General features: G+C 45.9%; 1 protein-coding gene and 1 long non-coding RNA gene across 13 annotated transcripts; one reads left to right on the forward strand and one right to left on the reverse strand.

The window, feature by feature from the left end:
* The first annotated feature begins 6924 nt into the window (after positions 1-6924).
* LOC135396623 (uncharacterized) lies at positions 6925-11524 on the forward strand. Of its 12 annotated transcripts, none has more exons than XR_010423473.1 (7): positions 6936-6982; positions 7431-8257; positions 8332-8493; positions 8617-8814; positions 9982-10552; positions 10654-10768; positions 11262-11524. XR_010423473.1 is itself a non-coding variant. In XM_064627689.1 (7 exons), the coding sequence occupies exons 5-7, from the start codon at positions 8668-8670 to the stop codon at positions 11454-11456; spliced, it is 375 nt and encodes a 124-aa protein (XP_064483759.1). In that variant the 5' UTR covers positions 6936-6982; positions 7431-7874; positions 8104-8257; positions 8332-8493; positions 8617-8667; the 3' UTR covers positions 11457-11524. The 12 variants fall into 12 exon arrangements, 6 of the variants coding, with proteins under 6 accessions (XP_064483761.1, XP_064483759.1, XP_064483760.1 ...); XR_010423474.1 differs by having other exon boundaries at positions 9982-10014; XM_064627689.1 differs by lacking the exon at positions 10654-10768 and having other exon boundaries at positions 7431-7874; positions 8104-8257; positions 9982-10014.
* Positions 8450-9433, reverse strand: LOC135396624 (uncharacterized). The gene is made up of 3 exons (XR_010423478.1): positions 9100-9433; positions 8653-8891; positions 8450-8590 (listed from the first exon to the last, which is right to left on the reverse strand). It is a non-coding gene; the product is annotated as an uncharacterized LOC135396624 (long non-coding RNA).
* Positions 11525-14456: the final 2932 nt, after the last annotated feature.

Here is a 14456-nt window from a genome sequence, read left to right on the forward strand (position 1 = left end):
TAATTCTAGGAGGGAAATAGCAGTGAGGGATCTCAGACGAATCCAGGACGAAGACGGAATGAGGATAGACGATGAACAACTGCCGTGGTTCATTGTCTATCGTCATTCTGTCTTCATCCTTGATTCGTCTGGGATCCCTCACTGCTATTTCTCTCTTAGAATGTCCTCCCAACAAGCCCATAAGTCTGTACTACCTTCATGTTTTCAATCGCACGCATTGCTGTGATTGATTGATTGATTGATTTGTAAAGGAACAACAACAATAAATGATGACGATGAGATGGGGTGTTTCACTGCGGTGTGCGGTACCCTACCCCATTGCACGTGGACCATTATGTGAAGATGATGAAGGAAGGATGAAAACACAAAAAAGAACTAAGCAGTCCAGTGAGTGGAGCAATCCAGTGAGCGACAGGAAGTCCATGAACAGGTGAAGAACCCGACGATGTAGCACAGGATCTTCATAGGGGCCAATAAGTGCAGCTAATGTGAGCGGCCTCTTGCTGATACGGGAAAGCTCATCACACAATATCCGCCTTTGCGGGCAGTAGAGTGAGCATTCCATAAGAACGGGCTGGGCGGTCGCCACGACACCGCAGGTGGAACAGAGGTCCGTGTCACAGCATCTGATCATGCACTTGAATTGCGGGGTGGCCGCATTGTGCCGGAGTCTACGCAGGAGGGAGATAAAATGGCGTAATAGACGGGCAGGGAAAGAAAACGACGAATTTGGGTCTACCGAATGCATGAGAGATTGAGCCGTGATGTCCCGGCGCCATTGCTACAGAGCCAAGGGTTGAAACCATGCAGATAGTAGGGCCCTTCTGTCACCTCTCGACAGCACAATGGGCACGGCTGTCGGGGACTCGTGCGCAGCCGCTGCTACTCTGTCAGCCTCGTCGTTGCCTCTTAGACCGCAGTGACCTGGAATCCACGGCAGGGATATATGATGACCTTCATCATGTAGACGCTGAACTTGGTGGAGAATGTCTACTACGATGGAGGCTAGAGACCCACGGAGCACCATGGTTGCCACACATTGCAGAGCAGCCCGCGAATCGGTGTAGACCACCCACCACTCCCTGTATCATGGAGCGAAAGAAAGAAAGTTATTAGTGGCTTGTGCAATGCTATTCTGCTGGAGTTATAACACAGACGATCGTCAAATTCGGAAAACGTGGCAGCTGACTCTCTTAAACGAGCAAGACCCCTTGTGTCATGCTGCCAAAGACTTATTATCAACAACTTATATATGCCATTCTACCGAGATCATAACACAGGCGACCGCAAATATTGGAAAAGGTTGCAGCATATCCCTTCAAAACGAGCGTGACCTCTTGTATCATGCTGCCAATGACATATCATCAATGGCTGGTGATATGCTCTTCTACTGCGACTGTAACAGAGGCTACCGCAAAATACAGAAAATACGGGAGCAGAGCCCTTTAAAAAGGTCGACACCCCTTGTGTCATAGTTCCAAAGTCATATACGTATTCGCAGCGGTTTATGCTATTGCCATTCTACTGGAATTATAACGGACGCGGCCACAAACTCCATAAATGGCTACAGCAGAGTCCTTTAAAAAGAACAAAAACCCCTTTAATCACGGTGGCAGACATTTTACACACATATAAAGATGTGATGGCTTATGTTATGCCCCTCTCCTGTGATTGCATCGGAAACCACCGCAAAATTTGGAAAAGGCGGCAGCAGGGCCCTTTACAATGACTCAAATGACTTGTATCATGGTGCCAAGAATATACTATGAACGGCCGGTACTGGGATTGTAACAGAGGATACCGCAACGTTCGGCAGCAGATCGACCGCTTTAAAACGTTCGAAACCCCTTTAATCGTGCACCACCCTGCACCCTGAGAGGTCGCGTTTGACAAAATCGCCTCCAAAACGGCACTCGAAATGGCAAAATGGCCACTTTCGTCAACTTCGGGGCTTAATATCATTTGATATAAAAATAATATTAAAGATGTCCTATGCTGATTTTGTAACATGTATATGTGAAAGTAAAGTAAGTTCATGGGGTTTGAACAGCGTATCTTGTTCCCCTGTTGCACCCTGAGAGGTCGCGTTTGACAAAATCGCTTCCAAAACGGCACTCAAAATGGCCAAGTGGCCACTTTCGTCAACTTCGGGGCTTAATATCATTTGATATAAAAATAATATTAAAGATGTCCTATGCGGATTTTGTAACATGTATATGTGAAAATAAGTTCATGTGGTTTGAACAGCGTATCTTGTTCCCCTGTTGCACCCTGAGAGGTCGCGTTTGACAAAATCGCTTCCAAAACGGCACTCAAAATGGCCAAGTGGCCACTTTCGTCAACTTCGGGGCTTAATATCATTTGATATAAAAATAATATTAAAGATGTCCTATGCGGATTTTGTAACATGTATATGTGAAAATAAGTTCATGTGGTTTGAACAGCGTATCTTGTTCCCCTGTTGCACCCTGAGAGGTCGCGTTTGACAAAATCGCTTCCAAAACGGCACTCAAAATGGCCAAGTGGCCACTTTCGTCAACTTCGGGGCTTAATATCATTTGATATAAAAATAATATTAAAGATGTCCTATGCGGATTTTGTAACATGTATATGTGAAAATAAGTTCATGTGGTTTGAACAGCGTATCTTGTTCCCCTGTTGCACCCTGAGAGGTCGCGTTTGACAAAATCGCTTCCAAAACGGCACTCAAAATGGCCAAGTGGCCACTTTCGTCAACTTCGGGGCTTAATATCATTTGATATAAAAATAATATTAAAGATGTCCTACGCGGATTTTGTAACATGTATATGTGAAAATAAGTTCATGTGGTTTGAACAGCGTATCTTGTTCCCCTGTTGCACCCTGAGAGGTCGCGTTTGACAAAATCGCTTCCAAAACGGCACTCAAAATGGCCAAGTGGCCACTTTCGTCAACTTCGGGGCTTAATATCATTTGATATAAAAATAATATTAAAGATGTCCTACGCGGATTTTGTAACATGTATATGTGAAAATAAGTTCATGTGGTTTGAACAGCGTATCTTGTTCCCCTGTTGCACCCTGAGAGGTCGCGTTTGACAAAATCGCTTCCAAAACGGCACTCAAAATGGCCAAGTGGCCACTTTCGTCAACTTCGGGGCTTAATATCATTTGATATAAAAATAATATTAAAGATGTCCTATGCGGATTTTGTAACATGTATATGTGAAAATAAGTTCATGTGGTTTGAACAGCGTATCTTGTTCCCCTGTTGCACCCTGAGAGGTCGCGTTTGACAAAATCGCTTCCAAAACGGCACTCAAAATGGCCAAGTGGCCACTTTCGTCAACTTCGGGGCTTAATATCATTTGATATAAAAATAATATTAAAGATGTCCTACGCGGATTTTGTAACATGTATATGTGAAAATAAGTTCATGTGGTTTGAACAGCGTATCTTGTTCCCCTGTTGCACCCTGAGAGGTCGCGTTTGACAAAATCGCTTCCAAAACGGCACTCAAAATGGCCAAGTGGCCACTTTCGTCAACTTCGGGGCTTAATATCATTTGATATAAAAATAATATTAAAGATGTCCTATGCGGATTTTGTAACATGTATATGTGAAAATAAGTTCATGTGGTTTGAACAGCGTATCTTGTTCCCCTGTTGCACCCTGAGAGGTCGCGTTTGACAAAATCGCTTCCAAAACGGCACTCAAAATGGCCAAGTGGCCACTTTCGTCAACTTCGGGGCTTAATATCATTTGATATAAAAATAATATTAAAGATGTCCTACGCGGATTTTGTAACATGTATATGTGAAAATAAGTTCATGTGGTTTGAACAGCGTATCTTGTTCCCCTGTTGCACCCTGAGAGGTCGCGTTTGACAAAATCGCTTCCAAAACGGCACTCAAAATGGCCAAGTGGCCACTTTCGTCAACTTCGGGGCTTAATATCATTTGATATAAAAATAATATTAAAGATGTCCTACGCGGATTTTGTAACATGTATATGTGAAAATAAGTTCATGTGGTTTGAACAGCGTATCTTGTTCCCCTGTTGCACCCTGAGAGGTCGCGTTTGACAAAATCGCTTCCAAAACGGCACTCAAAATGGCCAAGTGGCCACTTTCGTCAACTTCGGGGCTTAATATCATTTGATATAAAAATAATATTAAAGATGTCCTACGCGGATTTTGTAACATGTATATGTGAAAATAAGTTCATGTGGTTTGAACAGCGTATCTTGTTCCCCTGTTGCACCCTGAGAGGTCGCGTTTGACAAAATCGCTTCCAAAACGGCACTCAAAATGGCCAAGTGGCCACTTTCGTCAACTTCGGGGCTTAATATCATTTGATATAAAAATAATATTAAAGATGTCCTACGCGGATTTTGTAACATGTATATGTGAAAATAAGTTCATGTGGTTTGAACAGCGTATCTTGTTCCCCTGTTGCACCCTGAGAGGTCGCGTTTGACAAAATCGCTTCCAAAACGGCACTCAAAATGGCCAAGTGGCCACTTTCGTCAACTTCGGGGCTTAATATCATTTGATATAAAAATAATATTAAAGATGTCCTATGCGGATTTTGTAACATGTATATGTGAAAATAAGTTCATGTGGTTTGAACAGCGTATCTTGTTCCCCTGTTGCACCCTGAGAGGTCGCGTTTGACAAAATCGCTTCCAAAACGGCACTCAAAATGGCCAAGTGGCCACTTTCGTCAACTTCGGGGCTTAATATCATTTGATATAAAAATAATATTAAAGATGTCCTACGCGGATTTTGTAACATGTATATGTGAAAATAAGTTCATGTGGTTTGAACAGCGTATCTTGTTCCCCTGTTGCACCCTGAGAGGTCGCGTTTGACAAAATCGCTTCCAAAACGGCACTCAAAATGGCCAAGTGGCCACTTTCGTCAACTTCGGGGCTTAATATCATTTGATATAAAAATAATATTAAAGATGTCCTATGCGGATTTTGTAACATGTATATGTGAAAATAAGTTCATGTGGTTTGAACAGCGTATCTTGTTCCCCTGTTGCACCCTGAGAGGTCGCGTTTGACAAAATCGCTTCCAAAACGGCACTCAAAATGGCCAAGTGGCCACTTTCGTCAACTTCGGGGCTTAATATCATTTGATATAAAAATAATATTAAAGATGTCCTATGCGGATTTTGTAACATGTATATGTGAAAATAAGTTCATGTGGTTTGAACAGCGTATCTTGTTCCCCTGTTGCACCCTGAGAGGTCGCGTTTGACAAAATCGCTTCCAAAACGGCACTCAAAATGGCCATGTGGCCAATTTCGTCAACTTCGGGGCTTAATACCATTTGATATAAAAATAATATTAAAGATGTCCTAAGCTGATTTTGTAACACATATATGTGAAAGTAAGATCATGGGGTTTGAACCCCGTACCTTGTTCCCCTGTTGCACCCTGAGAGGTCGCGTTTGACAAAATCGCTTCCAAAACGGCCCTCGAAATGGCCAAATGGCGAATTCCGTCAAGTTCAGGGCTTAATATCATTTGATATAACGATAATAATAGAGATATCCTAAGCTGGTTATGTAATATGTTAATGTGAGAGTAAGATCACGGCGTTTGAACCCCGTATCTTGTTCTCCTGTTGCACCCTGAAAGGTCGCGTTTGACAAAATCACTTCCAAAACGGCACTCGAAATGGACAGTTTTATCAAGTTGTATAGTTTCATATAAAAGCGATATAAAATACAAAACGGTATCAATTGTATATTACTCACTCAACATAAAGTTGTCTATTCTGTCAGTCCTTTCGAGTTCTGGAAAAAATTACCGTTCGCCTTTCGAACTCCTTTAGACCGGCCGTACAATCTAAGCGCATGCGTATTACGATAATACTGGGACTTAGTCCGTCGAGCGCCTAGGAGGGGAACCATGTCTGAGTCGCAACTTTGAAGGCCCTGGGTGCATCAGGATTAACACTCACACGTCGTGCCGTGGTTGGAATGTGGCCTGGAGGACGTACTGAACAAAAATAGGCGATGACATTTCCAAAATTTGACTGTCTTTGTCGAAAAATCGTAGTCTAAACATGGGCGCTGTGCAAAAATCGACAGAATCCCCATAGGCGCAATGCATTAAAATTCATTTGGCCAGGGTGCACTAGGTTTATATTCTGCTAGCGCCTTTCGTGTCTTCAGGGGTTATTCACATGGTCATCTTCTCTACTAGACGATGACGTCTTAAAAATTGTATTCTGTTTTGCTGTTAATTGGCAAAAACACTGTCTCCCATTGAATTCACATCCTGTAAGGTCGCTTCCCGCATAGCGGCTGAGCATAGTGGCGGAGTGCGCCGGCGGGGGGGGGGGGGGTGACCGCGAATTTTGAGATTGTATAGCCTTCGCTAGCAAGCCAGGATTTTGTGAGGCGTCAAATAACCATCCTCTCGACGTATCACTTACAGGTGTTTTGACCAGACGCGAGTGGCAGTTCTCCTTCCGCACTGTTAGATACATTATAAATACGGTGGTTGCTTCTGTGCAGTTTGTCTCCATTCTCTTCGTTCGCGCCCCAGAGAAGTTCCACATTATTTGCACTTCGAAAATTAGCCCTTCTAATTACGGCGGTCGCCACGCAAGCTGCGGTTCCACTTGAGAATGCATAGAACGGGCGACATGGTATCACGTCGGATACTTCCAAGACCGCCACTGGCGGCGCTGTCGCGACGGAGCAGCGCGCCCCCTTTAGGTGTCGCACGGTCCCTATACATAGCCACAAGAACGGCCTTGGCGCGCGGCCAATGCTTTCTCCCTACCGCGGGGTGTGCCCACCTGCGCGCGGCCAGCGGAGGCATAGACAGCGTTGCCAGACCTCTTTTTGCACGCTAAATGTTAGCGGAGTACTCGTTTTTGAGGGCAACAATGCGGATCTCTATGGCAACGTAAGTGAGAACGCCTCGGGCGTGGCGTTCGTCTGCTCCCATGGCCTCCGCATTGCTCGCCGAGCAGGAAATATGTAAGCATACACCTATCAGTTGTTGTTTGCATGCATGATGCAGACGTTTGTCGTCGTACCTTTGGGCAATTGCGTTGAACGGCTTCTTTTGGATTAATAGCTTGTATCGTGGCGTAAAAGGATAACGTGTGTCTTGTTGCACACAGTGAGGCCTAGCGAATAGCATGTAATGTGGATATATGACCGTTTAAGTGTTCGAACAAAGAAAGGTGTGTTTCCGAACTGTGCGTTTCCTCGAAAGGCCTTTATTTGCCGTGGTTGTTGGTCATTAAGAGGGACAACAAGCGAAATTCGTGATACATGTTACTGCCTGTGTATCATACCTACCTTGTTCCGTCGTTTGCGCGTTATAACAATGCAACAATGTAGGAAAGCGTCGTAAACTGTTAGTGTTTTCATCAAGGCACACAGGTATATGTAAGAAGAAAAAATAAATTTTGGGTCGCAGGTCCACTTGGGGCGAGCGAAGACGACGACGATTTAGGGCATCTACTGATTGCGGAACAAGATTTGTTTCGTGAGCATCTGCCTCACTTGGGCACCACGACTTGCTTCTGTAATTCTTCGACTATGTTCTCTTAATCTGATGCCAGCATACTTTTGCAGGATCACTTTCGCCAGTGAAATTATGTGATCAGGCTCCTCTGCATAGTGCTGGCACAGTGGTAGCTTGTCATCGTGTGTTAGGATGAAGTGATTAAACGATTTCAAAACGATCACCCGCACTACAAGCTTCACAGACCTCAATTTCTCGAGACGAAAGGTCTGCTCAGCGCAACACAGCAGACGTGTAACAAAGGAGGATGGTTTAACCAGCCCTCCATTGTCCCTGAGCATGATGAGAACACTTGATGTCTCGTCATCTAGGAGTGTGTCCAAACAACCATTACAGGTGAGTTTTGAGGAGACAATTCTAACAACATATCCTCCAATATAGGCAACAATGTCCTCGCTGAACCTGCTGAGTCTGGATGATTCCCCGTAGTCATGGTCAGCACACTGTAGAAGGGCACAGATGTTGTCCTCTGCAGGAACTTCTGCAGTGGGAGTCTCCTCACCTGCACTTTCCTCCCTTCGCGGCTTGCCCTGGTGACCGAGTGTCTCTATGCCTTCCACTGTAGGCGCGACATTCGCAGAGCTTGGGGCCTGAACTTCAGCGTGTATGAGAAGCTTCCTGTAGGCATGACGGAATTGGGAAGCTGATGGGTTGTTATTCCATCCTCCTCTTTGCCTGATGCAGCTGAAGAACAGTTCCAAGTGGTCCTGGCTGAGGCGGTACGTAGTGATGTAACTAGGGGAGTGCAAGGGAGTAATATAATTTGTTCAAACATACTGTTTTCTGATTCTAGACCTCTACATGTTACCTGCATGCGCCCGCCTGGAACAGCGCTTCTGCCAGCTGTGCAACACTTTTTAGCGTAAAGGCCACGCTGATGACTGACATGCGTCTCCCATGCTAAGCAGCTAGCTCCCCGGATGGAAGTCGCAGTGTCATCATTCTTGACGACAATGTAAGCATCCTTTTTCCTTGCTGGGAAATTGTTCCATTGCGAAGTGGTGCCTTAAATCCTTTGCCAATGGGACTGTGCGAATTAAGCAAATCAAATGCTCTGTAAAAGATGTTCATGCTTTAGCTTTAGTGGCCACAGTCATGAAAATGAAAGGCCTACTCATCTACGTCGGCAATGAACGAAGCGGTTGCGTCACTTCCTTCAAATTCGGTCAATCCCAGGAGCCGTGCGTGGGTCAGGGCTTTGCTCACGGATGAACTTAGAGTCTGCGCTGCAAGGCGGACCTTCATGATCTGGCGGCCAAACTCAATATGGGATCTGGTGAGCTTGTTTGCTGCTCTGAGGCCCTCCTTCTCTTGGAGTTGCTGCAGCCTTTCAATAAAGGCCCACCTGATTGTCTAAGGAGGGTGAAAGTATACTTAAATTTGTTGGCAGGCAAGAGAGAAACTGAAATGGAAGCTATGTGTACTGCATTCAAATGCAGAAAAGTGAGCTCAACTTATGCATAATGCTGGAACGTGGAGGGACCAGAAAAAAACTCGTCCATCCTTGTTCCCACATTATTCACAAGGGACAGTTGGTAGTATTGTCATCCTATTTGCTTACTCCATAGTGGCTGCTCTGTAACACCTTGTGATCCCCAAACAGGTTCCTGAGCAGTTTAAGACTGTGTGCAGCATCAAAAATTAGGTGTATGCTCTTGTCAGCATCAGCAGGATGGGAGAAAAATGTCCGAAAGTCCTCTGTGTTGTTGGCATGGATATGGCACCCCAGCAGTCGCCCCATCATAACATTAGACGATAGCCCGTCACAGACGACTGCCACGACTTCGAGTCCACAATTTGTTAGCACCATGATGGCTTCTGTCAGTAGTGTCTTCAGTACTTCCCCAGATAGCCCCTTATTTAGAAAATAGCCGAAGGGTATTTTCCATGGTGATGCGACGCCCACAGCCATAAATACCAAAGAGTCACCTGCTAGGGGCGCGTCATCCGTGTCATGAGGTGTGTGGTCCTCCCCAAAATCAACGTAACCAATTAGCCGTCCAGTGGCCGTGTCTACTTCACATTTTTTGCGTATGCTCATTCCATCAAGCATGATTGAGCACAGCTTCTCTCTCCTCTTAGTTGTTTCATGCTTTTTCTTCAGGTGGTCTAAGACTTCCTGCGTGAAGCCAGGCCAAGCACCAATAACCTTTGACCATTCGCGGAGTGTGTCTACAGCTGGCATTGGGAATAGTTTTGAGACATATTTGTAGGCACGAGGTGAATAAAAGTGGAGTGTCATTGCAAATCTCCTAGTTTCTGGGGAATATCTACGGCCTGGCTTTTTCTTTCTCACGTTCGTTGCCCATTCCTTAAGTATCTCTTGTGGCAGTTCCCCAAAGGACTCCAGCTTTGTTTGAGCCTCCTCTGCTAACAAGTTATTTTCCTTCAGTTCAGCAATGAGGCTTTTTAGATTTTTAATTTTCTTTTCTCTCCTTTTCAGGGTCAGTTGCAGCCGTCGACGGACACCACGCAGGTACTGGTTCTTCTCTCGAAGTTGTCTCATTCCTGTTCTTGGCGTTGTTTTGCTGTGATAGGTGTGCTCCTTGTGACCCTTGGGTGTGATCGGGCTGCCCTCAGTATCTGTGTTGCTCACAGACACCTGCAAAGTTGCCTGTTGGTTAAGGACAGTGTGGCGGCCCGTGTGTGATGTTCGATCCTTACGTTCGACGTCCGGGTCACCAATGTTGGGAGTTCTAAATAACGACAACCTGTTCGGTTAGTGGCGAGAGCCCAACTGATGGTTTAATGATTGTGCTCGTGAGATGGTGCCTCGCACCAGTAGCGATGTGGATGACCAGACCAGCGATGTGGATGAAGGTGCTGCACTGCTACAACAGCATTCCCCAATATTTTGCATTTTAAAATTACCGGTTGTCGTGTAGGCGTGGTTTCATTGCATGTTTCCGGTTGTTGCTGCCCTGCTGTGGGGTCAGGGGACAAAACATCTAGAGAAATGTCCTCAAGTCGTTGTGTTTTGGGATCTGGGCTTTCCTGCTGACACTCCTGAAATGGTAGTAGGAACTGTCGCTGCTCACAGGAATTGGAATGCATTGTTTCGCAGTGGGCTATAGTCACAAAAGCAATTTGTCTGTGTTTTCATGTTTTTCAGCAGCAGAAGAACCTGACAGCAGAAAGCAGCAGGAATAAGAAATGACATACAGACATATACTCACTGCTTTCCGCTTTTGTGGCAGCTTACAGTAGGGATGGTCCTCATGGTCAAACAGGTTAGCCTAAAAAATGTTTGCATTTATTTCTACAGCTCGGGTTACATGACGTCACACTGCATAGAATTCACGCTTTGAGAATAGTTATTGGAGCCTTAGGCCCACAAATAGGTATTACATTCTTGAGCACTAGTGAGGCATCATCATCATTATTATTATTAAGAAAGCTCATGTGCTCACAGGCAGTAGGATAGCCGGACTCGGGCTGGGGGTCTGGGCCCGTGGAATACTGCTTTCAGGCCCTTCCTTAGAAAAGAATGAAAAAAATCCTACATGGAAGCAGATGTACGACTTATTGACCAAGCCATTCTTACAAGCAGTGAAACAGGTTGAGGGGGGCTGGTAGTCTCTGCTTCCGCAGCACTTGCCTCGGGCATCTCCTGGATAGAAAATTAAGGCCATTAAAAAGGGAAGGAATCGCACAATCTATAGGCCAAGCCGTCCTACAGGTCTAGTTGTAAAAGCACGTAAGCAAGAATTCATGTCCTTACAGGCAGTGGAACAGCTGGAGAAGGGACGGCGGGCTCTGCTTGCTCAGCACTGGCTTCAAGCATTTCCTGGAAAACATGGAGTGAAGGCAGTCATACAGAGGGGTGGCTGCACAAACTACTATGTACTTACCAGGGAAACTGTGTCAGCACCACTTTCATCTCTTTCATCTGGCTGGCTGGCTGTTACTTGGCTCTAAAAAAGTTCTTCCATTATTATCTCCTTTTGTATCATTTTAAAAGTAATAAAGAATAACCGGATACCTCAGCAGTTTCTGGCCTCACTGTCATAGGGACCGCGTTTGCCTTCAGTTTTGCTGTCTGATGACCAGCGATGAAGCTAGAAGTGTGGAAGTGCCTAGAGCATACTCTCTGACCGCGTGTAGGAACGAGCGATTGCATGTCAAGTGCTTCCAGCCATCGGGAAAGCAGGTGAGGATCCCGCGGAAAACTGCGATAATATGTATCTCAAGATCGTGCCGTAAGTTTCGACAATATTTGTTTGCCTTAGAGTGAACAACGTTTATAGGCGACTGGGCACGCCACAGAAAATACTTGTGCATGGACCCAGTGGACACTTACTTGTGAAATGACACCCCGCAGGATTTACTCTGCCTCATTTTACATTTCACACAACAGCTGGGCATCTTTCAAGCTGTGTAACTGCAGCGTCCGCGTCTGACAAGTACAAAGCGATGCGAAAGCGAAACTACATGCCAGTTCCCTGCTGGTGCTCGATTGAGCCAGAGAACGTTGAGATCGCACTTTGACAGCACTCAGGAACTGATTTTATTGACTTTTACCAACACTTTATTTCTCAATTTTGCACATTTCACCAAAACAGTCACAGATTTGTGACATTTGAACGAGTTTTGAAACAAGATACGAGAAAGTCAAACTTAGCGGTGAAGCACGCAGCCAAAGGCAACCCTGTTCATGCCTCCCAAAATGTCAGCGCCCGCGGGGGCACACTTTTCTTGCCGAGTCCGACCCCCTGGCCACAACAGCGGCGCAAGCCTTCTTCCTTCCAGGCGAGTTGCCCCTTCGCCGCGCTGCAGGAGAGGGGAGACTCTTTTCGGCTGTAGTTCTAAAGTCCCTAGATCACTCTGACCTCTCGGCGAATGGAATGAACGTGTAGTATATTTCTATTGTCGGGAACAACTCACGTGACCTCAGACGTCGGGCCAATCGTTGGGCCTCGGTAGAGTAGTTTTTTGCTTTATCTATTTTGCTGTTTTTTATTTTGTCTCCATGGGTGACGCGTGACGTAAAGCGACGCTGCCGAGGGGTTCTCTTTCCCTTTCCCCTCTGTTCTCTCCCCGCTTTGGCGGTTCTGGATTTTCGTTCGCATCCAGTGAAATAAATAAAACGCGGAAGCGTTGGCTCTTTCTGTTGCACAAGGTGCTTTATTTTTCGGGATTGGTATTTCCAAATCACACATATGCAGTCTTCTGTATCTGCGCCAAACACGAACTTGACATGAACATTGTTTCTGAAGTTCGAGTAATATGCCGAAGCAACTTCACATTCACTGTTAGCTGATGTCTCAAGTGGAAGACTTCACAGTAGATCAGTAAATTCACTGCACAGGCACATACATTCACAAATCCAGCATGACAGGAAACATGTCCATATCCCTTTGCTGCTTGTATAGTGCCACATGTCAAGGCTGACCCGTCACAAAGGAACCTGTGCAGCTGCTAAGCCAAAAGATGATGTTCCAACGACTCAGAGTGGCATATCCATTCTATTGCGTCCATGCCGATGCTTTTCTGAAGCAGATATGAGTTGAGCAGTACCTAGTTGATACCTGAGCAAGAAAGACCAGAACAGGGATCAGAAAACGTGAAAACTAAAAATGCTACCGGCCGAAATGCTGAGTATATGCCACAGGTGCGGTGATATGCTATGCTACGCTACGCTAAGCGGCAGAATGGAATAGGAACTGACTTACCTGCCATCGAGTGGAAAAACACAGTATTGATCCTCCTTGAATCGTTGTCGCGCCAAGCTAGCAAGCGAAGCAGACCTGCGCCTTCCACTTATCTATCACTGAATTTACTTGCAGAAGTATCCAAGAGGATTCGAGTTTTGCAGAGTCGGTATCGACGGGCACTAAAAGCCATCCAAAGCGGTACCGGCAAAGATGCTTTGCGTGTGTCCCTGCTGCACCATATTTCGAAACTTTACGGCGAACTGCTCCGGCACCCCAGACACGGCGGTGCCCGCTTTCCCGCGCCACGAAAAGGTTATAATTTCCAACCGACCAATGAGCGCTCGCATACCAGGGGAGCGGCCGCAGGAGCCAATGGAATGCTCTCGGTAGAGAACTCGCGCTTCGACGTAAAAATTTTGACGTTTCATGACGTTTGATGACGCGATAGGCTCGCAGCGCCTCACTTTAGTCCGCAAAGGAACTCGCGAGTTTCATCCCCTTGGCGAATGTCATATGTCACGTGAGAAAGTCGCTTCTGCCCGCGCGCCGGCCACTGAGGATTCTGCTTGCTGCGGAGAGATGGGGAATATGCACATGTGCTCGTAGTTTTATAAGGTAAATGTGTTTTACGCGTACTACTGCATAGCCTTGCTGGATAGCGATGACATGAGCTTGTGTAAAACCGAAAGCGGTTCGCTACACTGAGTGCGTTCAGGTGGTTCTTCATCTCGAGCGAAACTGGGAAGTACGTGTCTGAAGTTTCACCGCTACCCCACCTTTCCCCCTCCCCCGTTTTTTTCCATTGGTCTAATAAATATACCCCCCCCCCCCGCTTCCCCGGGCCAAAGCCGTAATACACGGCACTGGCACTGCCCCGGCCAAAATAGGGAAGCCGATCGGCGACAGCGCTGGGTATCTGGCACTCAAAATAATTCATACGGCAAGGAAAGCTTTTGTTCGTTTATTAAACCAAGCATATCATTTCAGATTGCAACAAGAAGAGTAACTCGTTCACTAGTCCTTTATTCGCAGGCAAGATGGGGGGGGGGGTTATATTTATTAGACGAAAGAAAAAAATGGGGAAGAAACGCAAGATGGAGATCAGTGTTTGCCGAACGGAAACACAAGTGCCTGCTGCTGAACTTAAGGAAAAGTTTGCGATCAACAACTACAAATCACAAGGGGACTGTTATGAACTCCCTGAACTTTCGACTTCTGCAGCATAATACAATTTAGACTAAGTGCGACAGGTGTGAGCAAGCAG

Source organism: Ornithodoros turicata, chromosome 6 (genome assembly GCF_037126465.1).
Source record: "Ornithodoros turicata isolate Travis chromosome 6, ASM3712646v1, whole genome shotgun sequence".
In the NCBI taxonomy this organism is placed as follows: Eukaryota; Metazoa; Arthropoda; class Arachnida; order Ixodida; family Argasidae; genus Ornithodoros; species Ornithodoros turicata.

Excerpts from the sequence above, each read along its gene's own strand:
- LOC135396623 (XM_064627691.1), top strand. The coding sequence starts at position 8,668 with ATGAACGAAGCGGTTGCGTCACTTCCTTCAAATTCGGTCAATCCCAGG. Across the intron at positions 8,815-9,981 it reads CAAACTCAATATGGGATCTG|GGTCAGTTGCAGCCGTCGAC; the intron begins GTGAGCTTGTTT and ends TCTCCTTTTCAG. Across the intron at positions 10,015-11,261 it reads CGTCGACGGACACCACGCAG|GCAGTGGAACAGCTGGAGAA; the intron begins GTACTGGTTCTT and ends ATGTCCTTACAG.